This window comes from Quercus lobata, chromosome 12, assembly GCF_001633185.2.
Source record: "Quercus lobata isolate SW786 chromosome 12, ValleyOak3.0 Primary Assembly, whole genome shotgun sequence".
In the NCBI taxonomy this organism is placed as follows: Eukaryota; Viridiplantae; Streptophyta; class Magnoliopsida; order Fagales; family Fagaceae; genus Quercus; species Quercus lobata.
Window position 1 is genome coordinate 11,330,699 of NC_044915.1, and position 16,970 is coordinate 11,347,668.

General features: G+C 45.7%; 1 protein-coding gene across 1 annotated transcript; it reads right to left on the reverse strand.

Moving 5' to 3' along the window:
• Nucleotides 1-13,089: 13,089 nt before the first annotated feature.
• LOC115970235 lies at nucleotides 13,090-14,325 on the reverse strand. Its single transcript, XM_031089897.1, has 2 exons — nucleotides 14,181-14,325; nucleotides 13,090-14,063 (listed from the first exon to the last, which is right to left on the reverse strand). The coding sequence occupies exons 1-2, from the start codon at nucleotides 14,323-14,325 to the stop codon at nucleotides 13,090-13,092; spliced, it is 1,119 nt and encodes a 372-aa protein (XP_030945757.1).
• Between the last annotated feature and the right edge of the window lie 2,645 nt (nucleotides 14,326-16,970).

Consider the following 16,970-nt stretch of genomic DNA (forward strand, 5'->3'; position numbering starts at 1 on the left):
AACACTTCGGCGATATAAGATGAAGTTGAACCCAAGCAAGTGTGCATTCGGAGTATCGTCGGGAAAGTTTCTGGGGTTCATGGTCTCGCAAAAAGGAATTGAGGCAAATCCGGACAAGATCCAGGCTATATTGAACATGGAGCCACCGAAGAATATCAAAGAAGTCCAATCCCTCACAGGACGAGTTGCCGCCTTGAACAGGTTTGTTTCGAAAGTCACAGATAAGTGTTTACCTTTCTTTAAAGTCCTCAAGAAGGCATTTGAGTGGACGGACGAATGCCAAAGGGCCTTCCAAGACCTGAAGGACTATCTCACAACTGCCCCATTATTAAGTCCATCCGTGCAAGGAAAAGAACTGTACTTATACTTAGCGGTGTCCCCACACGCCGTAAGTTCAGCTTTAATCAGAGAAGAGGGGAAAATACAAAAACCGGTGTACTACACTAGCCGGGCACTCAGAGGAGCAGAGGGAAGATATCCGCTCATGGAGAAATTGGCTTTTGCACTGATAACGGCTTCTAGGAAGTTGAGACATTACTTCCAAGTTCATGTCATCAATGTCATGACGGACCATCCGCTTAAGAAGGCAATGAACAAGTTGGAAGCCGTAGGACGACTGATTCAGTGGGCAGTTGAACTTAGCGAATTCGACATTCGGTACCAACCGAGAAATGCAATAAAGGCTCAAGCCCTAGCAGATTTTATCGCAGAGTTCACTCCAAGTTACGAAGACCTGGGAGAAGGAAATTGGATGACCCCAATAGTGTCCTACTTAAAGGACAGAAGGCTTCCAGAAGAGAAGGACGAAGCAAGGAAGCTCAAAGTCAAGTTAGCCAGGTATGTGCTTATGGACGAGGTGTTATACAAGAGAGGTTTTTCCCAGCCTCTCTTAAGATGTTTGGCTCCGGACGAAGCAAATTACATGTTGAGGGAGGTTCACGAAGGAGCATGCGGGAACCATTCGAGAGCCAGATCACTCGTCCATAAAGTCATCCGTAGCGGATTCTATTGGCCAACCATCCAAGCTGATGCTAAAGCATATGTCAAAGTATGTGATCAATGTCAACGCTTCAGCAATATTCCCAGACAACCAGCAGAATATCTCACGCCAATGATGGCCCCTTGGCCTTTCGCGCAATGGGGACTAGACATTTTGGGGCCCTTTCCGACTGGAACTCGGCAAATGAAGTTTCTGGTGGTGGGAATAGATTACTTCACAAAATGGGTGGAAGCCGAACCCTTAGCCAAAATTACGCAGCAGAATGTCAAGAACTTCGTCTGGAAGAACATTGTATGCAGATTGGGAGTACCTAGAGTACTAGTGTCTAACAATGGACGACAGTTTGACAACACACCTTTCAGGGAATTTTGTGAACAGCTTGGAATGAAGAACCATTACTCCTCACCTTCCCACCCACAGGCCAATGGCCAGGCAGAAGTAGCGAACCGATCCTTGTTGAAGATCATCAAGACTCGGCTCGAAGGGGCAAAGGGAATATGGCCGGATGAATTACCAGGTGTTTTATGGGCTTATAGAACGACAGCGAGAACTCTAACAGGAGAAACTCCTTTTAAACTAGCCTACAGAAGCGAGGCAGTTATACCGGTAGAAGTACACATGACGAGCCACAGGGTGAGGAAGTATCAAACTGAAGAAAACGAGGAACAGCTCCGTCTTAACCTTGACCTTATGGACGAGGTCAGGATGGATGCAGAACAGAGGACAGCAAGGTACAAAAATCTCATGGCAAGACAATATGACGCTATGGTGAAGCCTAGGCGTTTCAACGTCGGGGATCTCGTCTTGAAGAGAGTTACCTTGGCAACAAGAAACCCGGCCTACGGGAAACTTGGCCCAAATTGGGAAGGACCTTATAGGGTTATCAACTGCAAAAGGCAAGGATCCTACTATTTGGAAGCTTTGGATGGGCGGAGGCTGGAACACCCTTGGAATGTTGAGCACCTCAGGAAGTACCATCAATAAGTGCTGACTCTTCACCAGTGTCCTTGGACGAGGTATCCGGACGAGCAGAAGTGTTTACTACTATTAAGTGTTTTTAAGTATTTTAATAATCCCCTAGAAAGTACATTAGTGTCTTCACTTTTGTGCTATTCATGGATGAGTTGGTTTGTATTTCTAATTCAATAAGGCACTAGCTCATGAGCATGTGCCATGCCTGTGGACGAATGATTACATAAGTTTGGGTTTTCAAATATATATATTGTTTTAAAGTATATTATTGGAATCCTTATATGATCATTTAGATTGATCCGCAAAAAAGAAAGCGAGCATGGACGAATGAAATCCTTGGACGAAAGGACATATCGTCCATGAGCTCTCCTCCAAAGGAAAGATGAAAAGGTACATCCGTCCAAAGCAAGAGACGAGATGAAACCTAAGCTGAAAATGAAGCTAAGGTCCATCCGTCCGTAACACAGGACGAGATGAAACCTAACCCAAAATTGAAACTAAGGTTCATCCGTCCAGAACATAGGACGAGATGAAACCTAACCTAAAAATTGAAGCGAAGTTTCATCCGTCCAGAACATAGGACGAGATGAAAAATAAGCTGAAAATAAAGCGAAGTTTCATCCGTCCAGAACAAAGGACGAGATGAAAAGGGAATACTCGTCTAGACCTCAAGACGAGATGAATTCCCAAAAGTGTTCGTCCAAGACGCGGACGAGCGAAGACTTCAAAACTAGCTTAACAATCCATTACATTGGACGAGAAATCGCTAAAAAGTCTAATCATCAAGGACGACAAAATGATCGTCCATAATTTTGGAATAATGAAAAATCTAGCCAAAAGGAACCAATTTACTTTCTTGGTGATGTAATAAAATTCACCCCCATGCCCAAGACGAGGTGAAGTGAATTCCTAGATGGACGAACCACACATTGATGAAAATAAAAATTTCATACATAAAGCTGGAAACATATATATTCAAACACAATGGAAGTAAAAATAGAAGTATTCATTTCTTTCATGAAATTCTAAGGGTGGACGACCAACGTCCAAAAACCCCTTTAGTTTTGAATATGAAAATGTATATAAAACTCATCCATAATCCTGGACGAGATGATTGTACTTGCATAAACTTTAAAAAAGAAAAAGAAGTAAAAAGCCCAAAACAACAGGCACTTCTATGAAAAGGAAAATAAAAGTAAATTTTCTAAGGAAATAGATTTCACTTGGGCAAGCTCGTCTTGGGATCGTCCTAAATGACTTCAGTGTTAGCATCGTCCATGATGTTGACATCCTCGGAACTCGTCTGCAACGCGGAACTCTCTGTAGCAAGAGGGAGCTTGAACGAGTTGAAGTCCAAATCAGGATACGCCTCATTGGCATCAGCACGGAAGTCTTCATACCCAGCTGCATAATGACTGTCTAGATGATTCTTGTACTCGTCAGACTTCTTAAAGGCAGCAATTGCTTCCTCACATGCCTTCTCCAAGGACGAGGTAAGCTCTGAAACTTGTCCCTCGAGATGGACGATGCGGGTATCCTTCTCTAAGTTGTCAGCTTTGAGCTCCTCTACTTCGTTCTTCAACTTCGTCTCGCTTCCCAGCAGACGATTAAAATCCTCTGTCAACCTAATGACCTCCCCCTTCTTAAGCAAAACCTCATGGCCCAGCTCCTTAGCCTTATCCTTGGCTGTCTTGGCCTCTGTAGCAAGCTCCTTGGCCTGGCAGGTCGTTGTATAAAACTTTGACATAGCCTGCATTTCGACGAAAAGGAGTTAGACATTTCATTCAAAATTAAATGTCTACACACAAGGATGAGGAAGAAATTTACCTTGAAAAGGTCATGGATGCCAAAACGCTCAAACTCCTTCACTGACATGTTGTAACATTCGTTAACCTCATGATCAGTGACGATCCCTTTGAACGTCCTCCATGCATAACCCTCGTCCAGAACCAAATTAGAGGGACGATCAGAGGATTCAGACGAGCCAGACTTGTGAGAAGTTTTGGGAGCAGGGGGAGGATCAGACGGAACAGGATGAACCGTTTGGACGGGCTCCACGTCCACCACAGGCTCGTCCAAGTTCATTGTTGATGGCACGAACTTGGGAACCTTTGGGAGAGAAGTCCTTGGCTTTTGTTTTTTGTGGCCACGACGACTGGGGAGGTCGTCCAGATCCACAGTACTCGAGATTGATTTAGACTTCCTTTTCCCAGCCTGGACGGAAGCCACTTTAGCAGTAGGGGCAGCAACATCCTCGTCCCCGCTAGCCACTGTTTTCTCCTTATTTTCCCTCATCGTGCTTATTCCTATGATGAGGAAATTTAATATATATAAAAAAAAAAAAAAAGGAAAGGAGAGCTGAAACAGTGGACGATCACTTACTTCGACGAGTGAGCTCCTCGTGACTTAAATTCTCAGCAGTAGGAGTTGGACCGAGTCCCCAAGTTGCTAGACGAGAAAAAGTAACCAAGTCGTGGAAAGTCCTTCCTGGAAAAGTGCGAACCACTTCTATCTGATCCAAGAGAAGCTTATCCAAACGTGGACGAATGACAGCTGCATCACCAAGATAAAAGGTTAGACGAGTGACAGATAAATTTTTTTTTTTTTTTAAGGACAAACAAGATAAAATGGAAAGAAAAACATACCCTCAGGACGAAGACGACCTAGAGGGCTGGTAAAAGGAGGGAAGAGGGGAATACCCACATCAGCTGGCTCCCCAGCCCAATTTCTAGAAATAATAAAAAATTCTTTTTTCCAAAGCCGGTCAGAACGAGCTCCACGTCCACCACAGGCTCGTCCAAATTCACTGTTGATGGCACGAACTTGGGAACCTTTGGGAGAGAAGTCCTTGGCTTTTGTTTTTTGTGGCCACGACGACTGGGGAGGTCGTCCAGATCCACAGTACTCGAGATTGATTTAGACTTCCTTTTCCCAGCCTGGACGGAAGCCACTTTAGCAGTAGGGGCAGCAACATCCTCGTCCCCGCTAGCCACTGTTTTCTCCTTATTTTCCCTCATCGTGCTTATTCCTATGATGAGGAAATTTAATATATATAAAAAAAAAAAAAAAGGAAAGGAGAGCTGAAACAGTGGACGATCACTTACTTCGACGAGTGAGCTCCTCGTGACTTAAATTCTCAGCAGTAGGAGTTGGACCGAGTCCCCAAGTTGCTAGACGAGAAAAAGTAACCAAGTCGTGGAAAGTCCTTCCTGGAAAAGTGCGAACCACTTCTATCTGATCCAAGAGAAGCTTATCCAAACGTGGACGAATGACAGCTGCATCACCAAGATAAAAGGTTAGACGAGTGACAGATAAAAATTTTTTTTTTTAAGGACAAACAAGATAAAATGGAAAGAAAAACATACCCTCAGGACGAAGACGACCTAGAGGGCTGGTAAAAGGAGGGAAGAGGGGAATACCCACATCAGCTGGGTCCCCAGCCCAATTTCTAGAAATAATAAAAAATTCTTTTTTCCAAAGCCGGTCAGACGAACTACGGCCCGTTATTAGACTGTAATATGAACCTCTGGACGAGAACTGGTAGAACCCAGCAGATTTTTTGATCTCTGAGGGCTTATAACAGTAAAGGAACTCGTCCACTGTAATTGGACGGTTCCCTTCCAATGCCTCACGCCATAATATTTGCATGGCAACTATCGTCCTCCAACCGTTGGGGTTGAGCTGGTTTGGCCCAATACCCAACCTTTGGAAGAGGTCTCTGCAGAAAGAGTTTAAGGGAAACCTAAGGCCAGCTAATAGGCAAGAAGCGTATACCCCTAAGCCAGAGGAAGGGGAACAACACCATTCTCCAGGCTGGGGTAGACGAGGGTTAAGCTCTTTAGGGATTTGGTATCTATCTACAAGAGTTTTTAACTTAGCACCGTCTAAGGTGGATGCTACCTCTGGGGCACAACTATAGATTACATCTTCGTCCTCTTCCTCGTCTTGAGGAGGACTTGATGGCTGTCTGGACGAGCTAGCCCCAGATCCAGAAGCCGCCCTACGTCGTTGTTCCTGAAATTCCTCTAAGGGAATGCCAGGAACCCCAGACGAGTAATGCTCGTCTGAGGAGTCACTACAGGACGAACTATCTACACTACCGTCACTCTCAGAAGAACCGTCCTGGTAGTCGTCTATATCTCTCTCTAGACTAGAAGATGAAGGCATGGTTGAAATGTAGAGGACTTAAAATGAGAGCCTAAAAAGAAAAAAAGAAAGAGGAAATACCTGATGAAACTAGGACGAGAGCTAGACGAGAATCTTGGACGAGTTGGCAGAAGAGAGAATGAGGAAAAAAGTGAGGGGCATGAAAGAGAATGCGCTATTTATAGGCCCTAGCAACAGGGTCAACGAAGCGACACCCACCACTCAGAGTTTGACACGTGGCGATCCCTTTGGGAAACGAGATCGACGCGACTGGCCAACCAACGGTTTCGTGACACGTGGCGTACGAAAAAGCGAAATTTTGTTGAAATCACGACAATGTCCTGGACGACCCTTTGAACAAAGGGGCAACTGATAGAGAAGTGGAAAATAATTCCATCTCCAGCTCGTCCAAAGGGCTCGTCCAGATCCTACAACGCAGGTCGATCCCAGAGTTTATCCAGAAGAAGAAGAAGAAGCGTCTCTGAATAATAGCACCACTCCATAAATTGTCCTCCATGATAGACATGATCGTCCATTAGGTTCGTCCATGAACAATCATTAGATATCCTTGGACGAACCAAACCGTCCTACGCTAGACGGACGGAAGCTCAACACTTAGGCTTTCAACTAAATCCACAAACTATCTCAACAAACCCTTCGAATAAGTTAACTTCCATTAGCGGTTACAATTTTATATCCGTTGAGGTAGTTAACTCCGGAGTTGTTGGTTTCCACAAATCCTGGGACGGTTATTAGACAAGTAACCGTCCCAGGCCTCCTATATAAGGGACCGGTCTGAACCCGACAGAGGTAAGATTTTCACTCAGACAATTTTCCAAAATACTTGGACCTTCCTTCTCTACAAAACTAACTTTTCCATCGGAGGGGGTTCGACCGGTCTTCTCCGGTCTCCTCTTTGATTGCATTTCCTTCCTTGCAGGCCATCAACCGTTTCGATAGCCCACCGAAGCCAGGCCATCCACCTTACTGATTCGGAGCGATATCATCTCCGAACGCCTGGAGGGTCTTCATAGCAATGGAGATTCTCTATGGTGCAATGTCGGATGGAGAAAGAAGATTGACGGTCCGTGAGTTTCTTCACTGTTACCGTCCTGACGAGATTGATAAATCAAGGGGGATGTATAGTTTTGCTAGTCGAAGCCCCTTGTTGAAGGTGATTTTTGAGACCCCAGACTCAAATAGAGACTGGAAGAGTCGTTATTTCTTCCTGGAGGGTGACAGATAGATGAACCGTCCAGGGGAGACGGAGTACATGCCTGTTGACACAACCTGGGGAGTGATAAATCAATCGTGTATGCACCCGTCCTATTTTCGTAATACCTTTCATACCCGTCCATTTTTTATATATATATTTTGATCGTCTTTCTCTGCAGGTAGACGGCGCCCTCAAGTTAGCCTCGAGGAATTCAGTTTCCTTGAAAAGGTTTGCAGAAAAACTAAGCCGGAGGAAAGGACCTGGGCCAAGTTGGTGAACCCGAAGACCATACATTGGTACTGTGACGGTCCTGAGCCCACTCAAGAGGCCATTAGATACGACGAGCGAGTTCACAGACGTAAGCTCGTCAATTTCACTTGGCCAATTTATTTCATCCCTATTTAGTTTAACTTCATCCGTCGTAATTTGCAGAGATGGAGGACACGAAAAGGAGAGCTTTGATTAAAGCTCAAGCCGTCAAGAAGAAGGAATCCGACGAGGTGGCACCAAAGGGGTCGGCTCCATCCTCGAAGAGGAAGCTGACATCAAAACTCGACCGTCCGTTTAAACAACCAAAGATTTCTCTTGAACCAGTTGTTGGCTTGATGGCTGAGGGTGCTAAGACCGTCACCCCAGCTAAGCATGGGACGGGGAAGGGTTTTATGAAGGCCCCGGATACCAAACAAGAGAGACCTCCTCCCCTCCTCCGTGACGACTCCAAGTTCGCATTAGAGAAGCTGTCGTCTATTATCACCGCGGAGGATTATGAGGACCTAGGAAATCACTCGACGGAGGCTATGGGAGAGACGAGCCTCTTTGCTGTTGCTCAAGTAAGTTATGTCCGTCAATTATGTTTGTTTTTCCTTTTTGCTTAATACATTACGTGACGGGCTCTCTTTTCGTTTGTAGTCCTTGGTCATGATGAAGGGATTACTGGATCGATGTCTCAACCGTGAGAGTACTTTGGAACGGGTGCGTGCAAAGGCGGAACAGACGGAGGAAGAGCTTGGTCAACTCCATAAATGGAAGTCCAATATGGAGAAGAAGCTGGAGCTCTCTGAGCAAGCAAGGAAAGAGCTGGAGCAGAAGACGGATGAGGCGTCGACGGCCTTGGAGAAGAAGGAGAAGGAGATCCAAGAACTGAAGGAAGAGATCCATCATGCTAAAGAAGTAGCCGTCAAGGAGTACCGCAACTCAGACTTTTTGTTGAGCGAGCTGGCGGACTCTTTTCTGCAAGGATTTGACAACTCGCTTCGTCAGATCAAGAAGGTCTATCCCGAGCTGGATGTGTCAATGATCAAAGTTGACGACCAAGGCCAGACTTCTGCTATTCCCGTCGCTTCCGAAAATACGGAGGACCTCTTTGGAGAAGAAACAGCTCAGGGTGACGGAGAATCAGCCAAGCCGAAGGACGTTCCGGATGCCGACCCTAAGAAAGTTGATTGATCTCTTGTAATTTTTGTATTTTGAGGACGGTTTGTTCCTTCTTGTATGTTCTGATCAGTTTCACAGTAGACTTATCCGTCAATGTGCACTTTAAACTTTTATTTCCGCTTTATGTCAGCCTTCATATTGAACGATGTTTTTTTTTGACAATATGTTTATGCATATTTTTGTTGTTGATTGAGCATTTGCATCCGTGAGGATTTTTCTCTCCGTCTTTCTGTATGGGAATTGTTAATTTGGACAAACTTACCTTTTTGGAGGGTCCGTCCAATCTATGAACACGCGAATGGGTTGCATTGGTTTTTTGGTCCGTCCACTTTGTTGAAAGCTTTTATCTACCATGGGGGTCCGTCCACTTTGTGGTAGTTATCTCACTTCTAATTGGATCCGTCTGTTAGGTGGACTCATGGATATTACTATCCGTCCACTTTGTGGTGGTTTTTACTTTTAACATGACCGTCCATTTTATGGACTTGTAAAAAATTTTAACCGTTTCGGTGGTCCGTCCATTTTGTGGGCAGCCCCCGTTCACTTTGCGGCGGTTATATCATCTTTAAAAGCATCGTCCATTTTATGGACTTGTAAGAGTTTTCACCGTTTCGGTGATCCGTCCTCTTTGCGGACAGTTCTTTTATCGTTGTGGTGATCCGTCCACTTTGTGGCGGTTTGTCACCTTTAAATGCACCGTCCATTTTATGGACTTGTAAGAGTTTCCACCGTTTCGGTGATCCGTCCGTTTTGCGGACAGTTCTTTTATCGTTGTGGTGATCCGTCCACTTTGTGGTGGTTTATCACCTTTAAATGCACTGTCCATTTTATGGACTTGTAAGATTTTTTATCGTTTTGGTGATCCGTCCGTTTTGCGGACAGTTCTTTTATCGTTGTGGTGATCCGTCCACTTTGTGGCGGTTTATCACCTTTAACTGCACTGTCCATTTTATGGACTTGTAAGAATTTTCACTGTTTCGGTGATCCGTCCGCTTTGCGGACATGTTCTTTGTAGCATATCCATATCCATGCGAAAAATTAAGTTGTCTGTGAATACTTAAATAAATAAATAAATAAAACAAGTGCCTGCCCCCTTGGGCTTAAAAAGGCACAAAAAGATTGTATCAAAAGTTGGAGAAAACGTAGTAAAAGTTAACAGAAAAATAAATAGGGGAAATTGAAAATCTTTCTCATATTCTTCTTCTTTCTACGGGTAGTATTTCTGAAGATGCTCTGAGTTCCATGGGTGCTGTAGCTTTCGTCCATCCAATGTCTCGAGATGGTAGGTGCCCTTCCTTAGCCATGACGTGATCCTGTAGGGTCCTTCCCAGTTGGGGCCGAGTTTTCCTTGTGAGGAGTCTCTGGCGGCACCCATTACTTTCCGTAGCACTAGGTCCCCGACCCTGAAGTCCCTATGCCTTACTTTGTTGTTGTAATGTCTCGCCATGAGATTCTGATAGCGTGCTAGCCTTTGCTCAGCCGTCGTTCTGACTTCGTCCAGTAGATCAAGCTGGAGGCGCATAGCTTCTTTGTTGACATCTTCGTCGTAGCTTTCCACCCGGTAGCTGGTGAGCCCCACTTCTACAGGAATGACAACTTCTGTCCCATACGCAAGTCGGAATGGTGTTTCTCCAGTGGGTGTTCTTGCTGTGGTCCGGTATGCCCATAGGACACTAGGTAGTTCATCTGGCCATATGCCTTTTGCTCCTTCAAGACGGGTCTTGATTATCTTGAGTAGGGATCGGTTTGTGACCTCTACCTGTCCGTTCGCTTGTGGATGTGCGGGTGACGAGTAATGATTCCTGATCCCTAGCTCTGCGTAGAAGTCTCTGAAAGCATTGTTGTCGAACTGTTTGCCGTTGTCAGAGACCAGTACCCTGGGTATCCCGTACCTGCATATGATGTTTCTCCAGACAAAACTTCGGATATTTTTCTCCGTGATGGTGGCTAAGGCTTCTGCCTCGACTCACTTGGTGAAGTAGTCTATGCCGACGACCAGGAATTTTAACTGCCTGACTGCTGTAGGAAGGGGGCCTATAATGTCAAGTCCCCATTGCGCAAACGGCCAGGGCGCCGTCATAGGTGTCAGATCTTCGGACGGCTGCCTGATGAAATTGCTGAACCTCTGGCATTTGTCGCAAGATTGGAGATAGGCTTGCGCATCCTTCATCATTGTAGGCCAGTAGTACCCTGCACGGATCAGTTTATGTACCAGTGACCGCGCCCCTGAGTGGTTTCCGCAGATACCCTCGTGCACCTCTCTCATTACATAATTCACCTCTTCTTTGCACAAACACCTCAGGTATGGTCGAGAAAAACCTCTTTTATATAAGATGTCTTTTATCAGCACGAATCGTGATGCCTAAACCTTCAATTTTCTGGCGGCACCTTTCTCATCCGGTAACACCCCGGCCTTTAGGTAGGCGATCAATGGCGTAGTCCAGTCACCCTCAAAGTCCTCAACCTGCATGTTTGTTTCGTTATCGATTAATGAGGATGTTTGCACGAACGACAATACCTGTTCGGGGACCACTACGAACTCGGCTGATGCAGACTTTGCTAGTTGGTCAGCCCACCCGTTCTCTTCCCTCGGGATTTGAACAAATTCGACTTCAATACTGTTGATCCGGTACTTCACTTCTTCCAAGTATTTCTTCATTCTATCGTTCTTGCACTCGTAGTCGCCATTGATCTAACTTGTTACTACTTGCGAATCGCAATGGAGAATTACGTTCTCCGCTCCTGCGGCTTTTGCGAGGTCTAGCCCTGCCACCAAGGCCTCATATTCTGCCTCGTTGTTGGTTATTGGAAAATCCAGGCGGATCATGCATCGTATCGTGTCCCCCTGCGGAGTTTGTACTACGACTCCAGCTCCTCCGGCTCGCCTGTTTGAGGATCCGTCTGTGTAGATTTTCCACTGTTCCTTTACTTCTGCCAATTGGTCCTCCCTGAGTGTAAATTCGGCGATGAAGTCAGCTACTACCTGTCCTTTCATGGCCGTCCGCGGGCGGTATTGAATGTCGAACTCGCTTAGCTCTATTGCCCACAAGGCCATTCTTCCTACTGCTTCCGGGCTGTTCATAGCTTTCCTTAGTGGCTTGTTTGTTAAAACAATGATTGTGTGTGCCTGGAAATAGGGCTTAAGTCTCCGCGCAGCTATTACTAGTGTGAAAGCCAACTTCTCCATCTGGGGGTACCTCTCCTCTGCTCCGCGGAGTGCACGGCTGGTAAAGTAGATAGGTTTTTGTATCCTGTCCTCCTCCCTTACTAAAGCTGCACTCACTGCGGCATGCGAGACTGCTAAGTAAAGGTAGATTTTTTCACCTTGCACGAAAGGACTGAGTAATGGTGGAGATGAGAGATACGCCTTTAAGTCGTTGAAGGTCGCTTGGCATTCATTCGTCCACTCAAATGACTTTCTTAGGGTTCGGAAGAATGGTAAGCACCTGTCCGTCGCCCTTAAGACGAATCTGTTTAGGGCCGCAATCTTTCCATTTAGACTCTGGACTTCTTTGACCGTCCTCGGGGGTTCCAACTCCATTATGGCCCGTACCTTCTCCGGGTTGACTTCTATTCCTCTCTGGGACACCATAAAACCCAGGAACTTTCCCGCCGTGACCCCGAACGCACACTTGCTCGGATTTAGCTTCATATTGAATGATCGAAGCGTGTCGAACGTTTCTCGGAGGTCGTCTAGATGATCTTTTTCGCGCAGGCTTTTGACTAACATGTCGTCAACGTAAACCTGAATGTTCCTGCCTATCTGATGTGCAAACATCTTGTTCATTAGCCTCTGGTACGTTGCTCCGGCGTTCTTGAGTCCGAAGGGCATTACCTTGTAGCAGAATAATCCTTGGCTGGTGACGAAGGAGGTTTTTTCTTGTTCAGATACATCCATCCGGATTTGGTTGTAGCCCGAGAAAGCGTCCATGAAGCTTAGGAGCTGATGTCTTGCAGTTGAATCCACCAGGGTATCTATCCATGGGAGCGGGTAGTTGTCTTTGGGGCAAGCTCTGTTGAGGTCTGTAAAGTCTACACACATCCGCTAATTCCTGTTTGCCTTCTTCACCATAACGACATTCGCCAGCCAGTCGAGATAGTATACTTCTCTGATGAAGCCTGCCCTTAGTAACTTCTGAACTTCCTTGACTATGGCCTTATCCCGCTCCTGGGGGAAGGCTCGTTTCTTTTGTCGGACTGGAGGAAAAGAGGGCGACACATTCAACCTGTGGACCATGACTGATGGGTCAATACCCGGCATGTCTTCATGGTTCCAAGCGAAGACGTCTTGGTTACTTCTTAGGAAAGTTGTGATCGTCTGTCACACCGGCCAACTGGCTAGCGTGCCAATTTTGGTCGTCTGTTCAGGCTGTGCGTCGTCCAGACTTACTTCTTCTAGCTCTTCAACTGGCTCTGCCGTTACTTTCTGTTTCCCGATACACATCGTCTGCTGTTGATCCTCCATTTCTATCATGGCAATATAGCACTCTCGGGCAGCGACTTGATTTCCCCGTAGCTCTCCTACCCCGTACTCTGTCGGGAATTTAATCATTAGGTGGTACGTTGAAGTCACCGCCTTCCAGGAATTGAGAGTTGGTCGGCCGAGGATGGCGTTATAGGCGGACGAGCAGTCGACCACGAGAAATGTTACTTCCTTAGTGATTTGCTGAGTATAGTCACCTGCTGTCACTGTTAGAGTTATTGCGCCCAAAGGGAATATCTTTGCGCCCCCAAATCCTACGAGTGGGGCGTTCATTGGGGACAATTGTTCCCTGTCAATTCTCATCTGCTGGAATGCTAGATAGTACAGGATGTCCGCTGAGCTGCCGTTGTCGACGAGTACCCGATGCATATTATAATCCCCAATTTGTAGGCTGACCACCAGCGCATCGTCATGAGGATAGTGAAGTCTCCGAGCATCATCCTCTGAAAAGTGTATGACGGGATTACCTATTCGCGGCATCTTCGGTACGGATCCTGTGAGTTGGACGCTATGGACCGTCCTAAGATAGGTTTTGCGGGCTTTTTTGGAAGACCCGGCTGCAGCTGTGCCCCCTATTATCATCTGAATGTCCCCTATTGGTGGTCTGGGGCGCTCGTTCTCCCGTCGTGGGGTTTGTTCTTCCGATTTGTCGGTCTTTTCCCTGCTGACGAACCTTTGTAACTTTCCCTGTCTGATCAGTGCCTCAATCTGCTGCTTCAGGTCATAGCAGTTGGCAGTGTCATGCCCGTAGTCCCGGTGAAAGCGACAATACTTGTCCCTCGGTCTTTTGTTGGGATCTCCTTTCAACTTCCCTGGGAATGTCAATGCTCATTTATCTTTGATTTACATCAGTACTTGGTCGATTGGGGCGGTTAATGGGGTGAAATTGGTGAATCTTCCTGTGGGGGGTCTGAAGCGCCTTTCATCACGCTGATCCTCGGTTCTAGCGACCTTTCGCCCCCTATCTTGTCGCACATCCTCCTGCCTATCCCTCTTCTTAGGTTTCTCTTTGCGGGCCAACAGTGCGTCTTCTGCATTCATATACTTGGTAGCCCTGTAGAGTACATCCGCCATGGTCTTCGGGTCGTTCTTGTACAAGGAAAACAAGAACTTCCCCTTTCGTAGCCCGCTTGTAAACGCGGCTACGAGTATCTTATCGTCCGCTTCGTCGATCGAAAGGGCTTCTTTGTTGAAACGAGTTATGTAGGCTCACAACGTCTCGTCTTCTCGCTGCTTGATGCTCATCAAGCACGCGGTGGACCTCTTGTACCGATGTCCGCCAATGAAGTGGGAGGTGAACTGGGCGCTTAACTCCTTGAAAGTATTGATGGAGTTTGGTGTCAGTCTACTGAACCAAACCCTCGCAGGTCCCTTCAGTGTGGTCGGGAACGCCCTACACATGATCTCGTCAGGTACCCCCTAAAGGTGCATCAGGGTCTTGAAGGTCTCTAGATGATCGAGGGGGTCCTTGACCCCGTCGTAACTTTCGATCTGAGGCATTCGGAACTTCAGTGGCAGGGGGGATGAGTTGACGGACGCAGTGAATGGTGAGTCGGTCCTGTTCACTAAATCGTCGAGGTCGGAGGATACCCGCCCCTTGAGGGCGTTCATCATGACCTCCATCTGCTCCTTCATCGCCTGCATCTCCGCGATGATAGGTGGGGGGCAGGATCCGTGAGAGACGGAAGGCTCTTGTTTTGCTGCTCCTGTCGGCTTGGGATGCTGCTATCCTCTAGATTCTCCCGCTCCCTTCGCTCGGCACTGTCACCTTCCTGGTTTCATTCCTGAGGGTTAGGTCCTGCATCCCTTTGACATAGCTGTTCCTCCAGATCATGATTTTGCTTTGTGAGTCGTTCGACCGCCGTCATGAGGGTCTGGACCTGCCTTTCCAGGGCGGTAGATCTTGGCAGTTCGTCTCCTTGGGCGTTGCTGGTGGTGGCCATTGAACGAGTGAGTACCATGCAACTCTTACGTCCGAGAGGCAACAATCTTTCTCGTGGTCCCCACAGACGGCGCCAACTGATGAGGCCGTGAAATCACCAGTGAGCCGCACAGTCCACGCTCGCCGCAACTAGCAACCTGCAAAGAAAAAGAAAGTGATCTTGCCGTGGGCACCGGTGTGGTGTCGACCAAATACCCTCCGACGATCAAGTTAGAATCGTTCTCCACTCCAGAGTGCTAGAGAGAGTGTTTTTTGCGTACCTTGATTTGCGAGAGTATTCAAGCTTTTATAGTAGAAGAAAGTCGGTCTTTCCTCCTTGGACTAGAAGTCTTTTCCTTGTAGGACTCTTTTTCCTGAAATCCCAAACGTGATGGGCGAATATTTCCTTGTAGAGTGAATCTCTTCATTAAGGCGGATCTTCTAGAATTGCCCTTGTGCGGACCCCCTGATTTTCTGGGATTCCCTTGGATTTCAGACGTGCGTATCAAGCATTTTAAGCGAGGCTAAGCCTTGGGCCCCTGCTTAATGTCGGCCCATGATTTCGAATCCGTCAGGCCCAAATGTTGCACAATTTCTTACCCATCACTTAGTATGTGTATTAAGTTCTAAAATTAATATATTTTCAAATAAACAAAATTTTCATATGCACATAACAATTATAAAAATGAAAAATCATTAAAAATAACTAATCTCTCTTTCAAATTTAAAAAATATTAGTTTTTAGGAAATATAATTATATGAGTAAGATATTTCCTAAAATATATCTTAAGTTTGTTTTAAAATGCTTTAATTCCATTGTCGTAGGGTTCTATTGTTGTGTTGTCATGAAACAAATGAATAGTAATAAACATTACATTACAGCGTCTTGTATTCCTTGTAATATCTATTTCTATTCTTATGTAATTATCGTTATAGTCTACCAAATGTACCCTAAATTTAAAAACTTAACTAGTCATTTTCAATGTCAACCCCCCCCCCCCTTGCGCCCCCCTCACCACTCACTTTTCAATCTTATTCTCCCACTTACCTCTCTCACTCTCTTGCTTATCTCTTGATTTATGTCATAGACAAGTTGGAAGGGTGCTATTAAAGAGGACGATGTGGCAATGATGCAAAAGATAGACGCTTTAGTGTTTAGAGATAGGGATGGTAATGGGGTGGGGTGGGGTGGGGTGGGTCTGAAGGATGGGGCCTTCATCCCTGTCCTGCATGGTTTTGTCTTATCCTATCCCTGCCTCCCCCTACATGATGGGAATTTTTTTTTTTGCCCCAACCCTGCCCCTTGGGTCCCCACCAAGCCCCGCCCCATCTTGTAAAACTCTACTTTTTGTTAATTTGCCAATAACTATTACAATTGTTTTTAATAAAACCTGTTTTGTTAATAAAAATATACTTGAAATTACAAATAAATTTATCCCCTCAAATCAAACTAATTTTTAGCAAAAATTGAATAATAATATTATTAAAGTGTTTAACAAGACAATATCACCAAAAAAAAAAAAAAACTCATAATACAAAATCAATGATTCAATAGTATATAAATTTGTTTGTAATAAAGACAAAAGAAAATGTTAAAATTGGTACTTTATTTCCAACATTGCTAGAGAAAAAAGAGATGCAGAAATCCTTGTTGGGTAGAATAAAATAAGCTGATGATATGTTTGTTTAAATAGTAGGGTTTTAAAGTATGGAAAATTTACAATTTAATCCTTATCAACACAGAATGGGGCAAGGATGGGGCGAGGCGGAGTGAGTTGGGTCTAAAGGTCTAAACCCA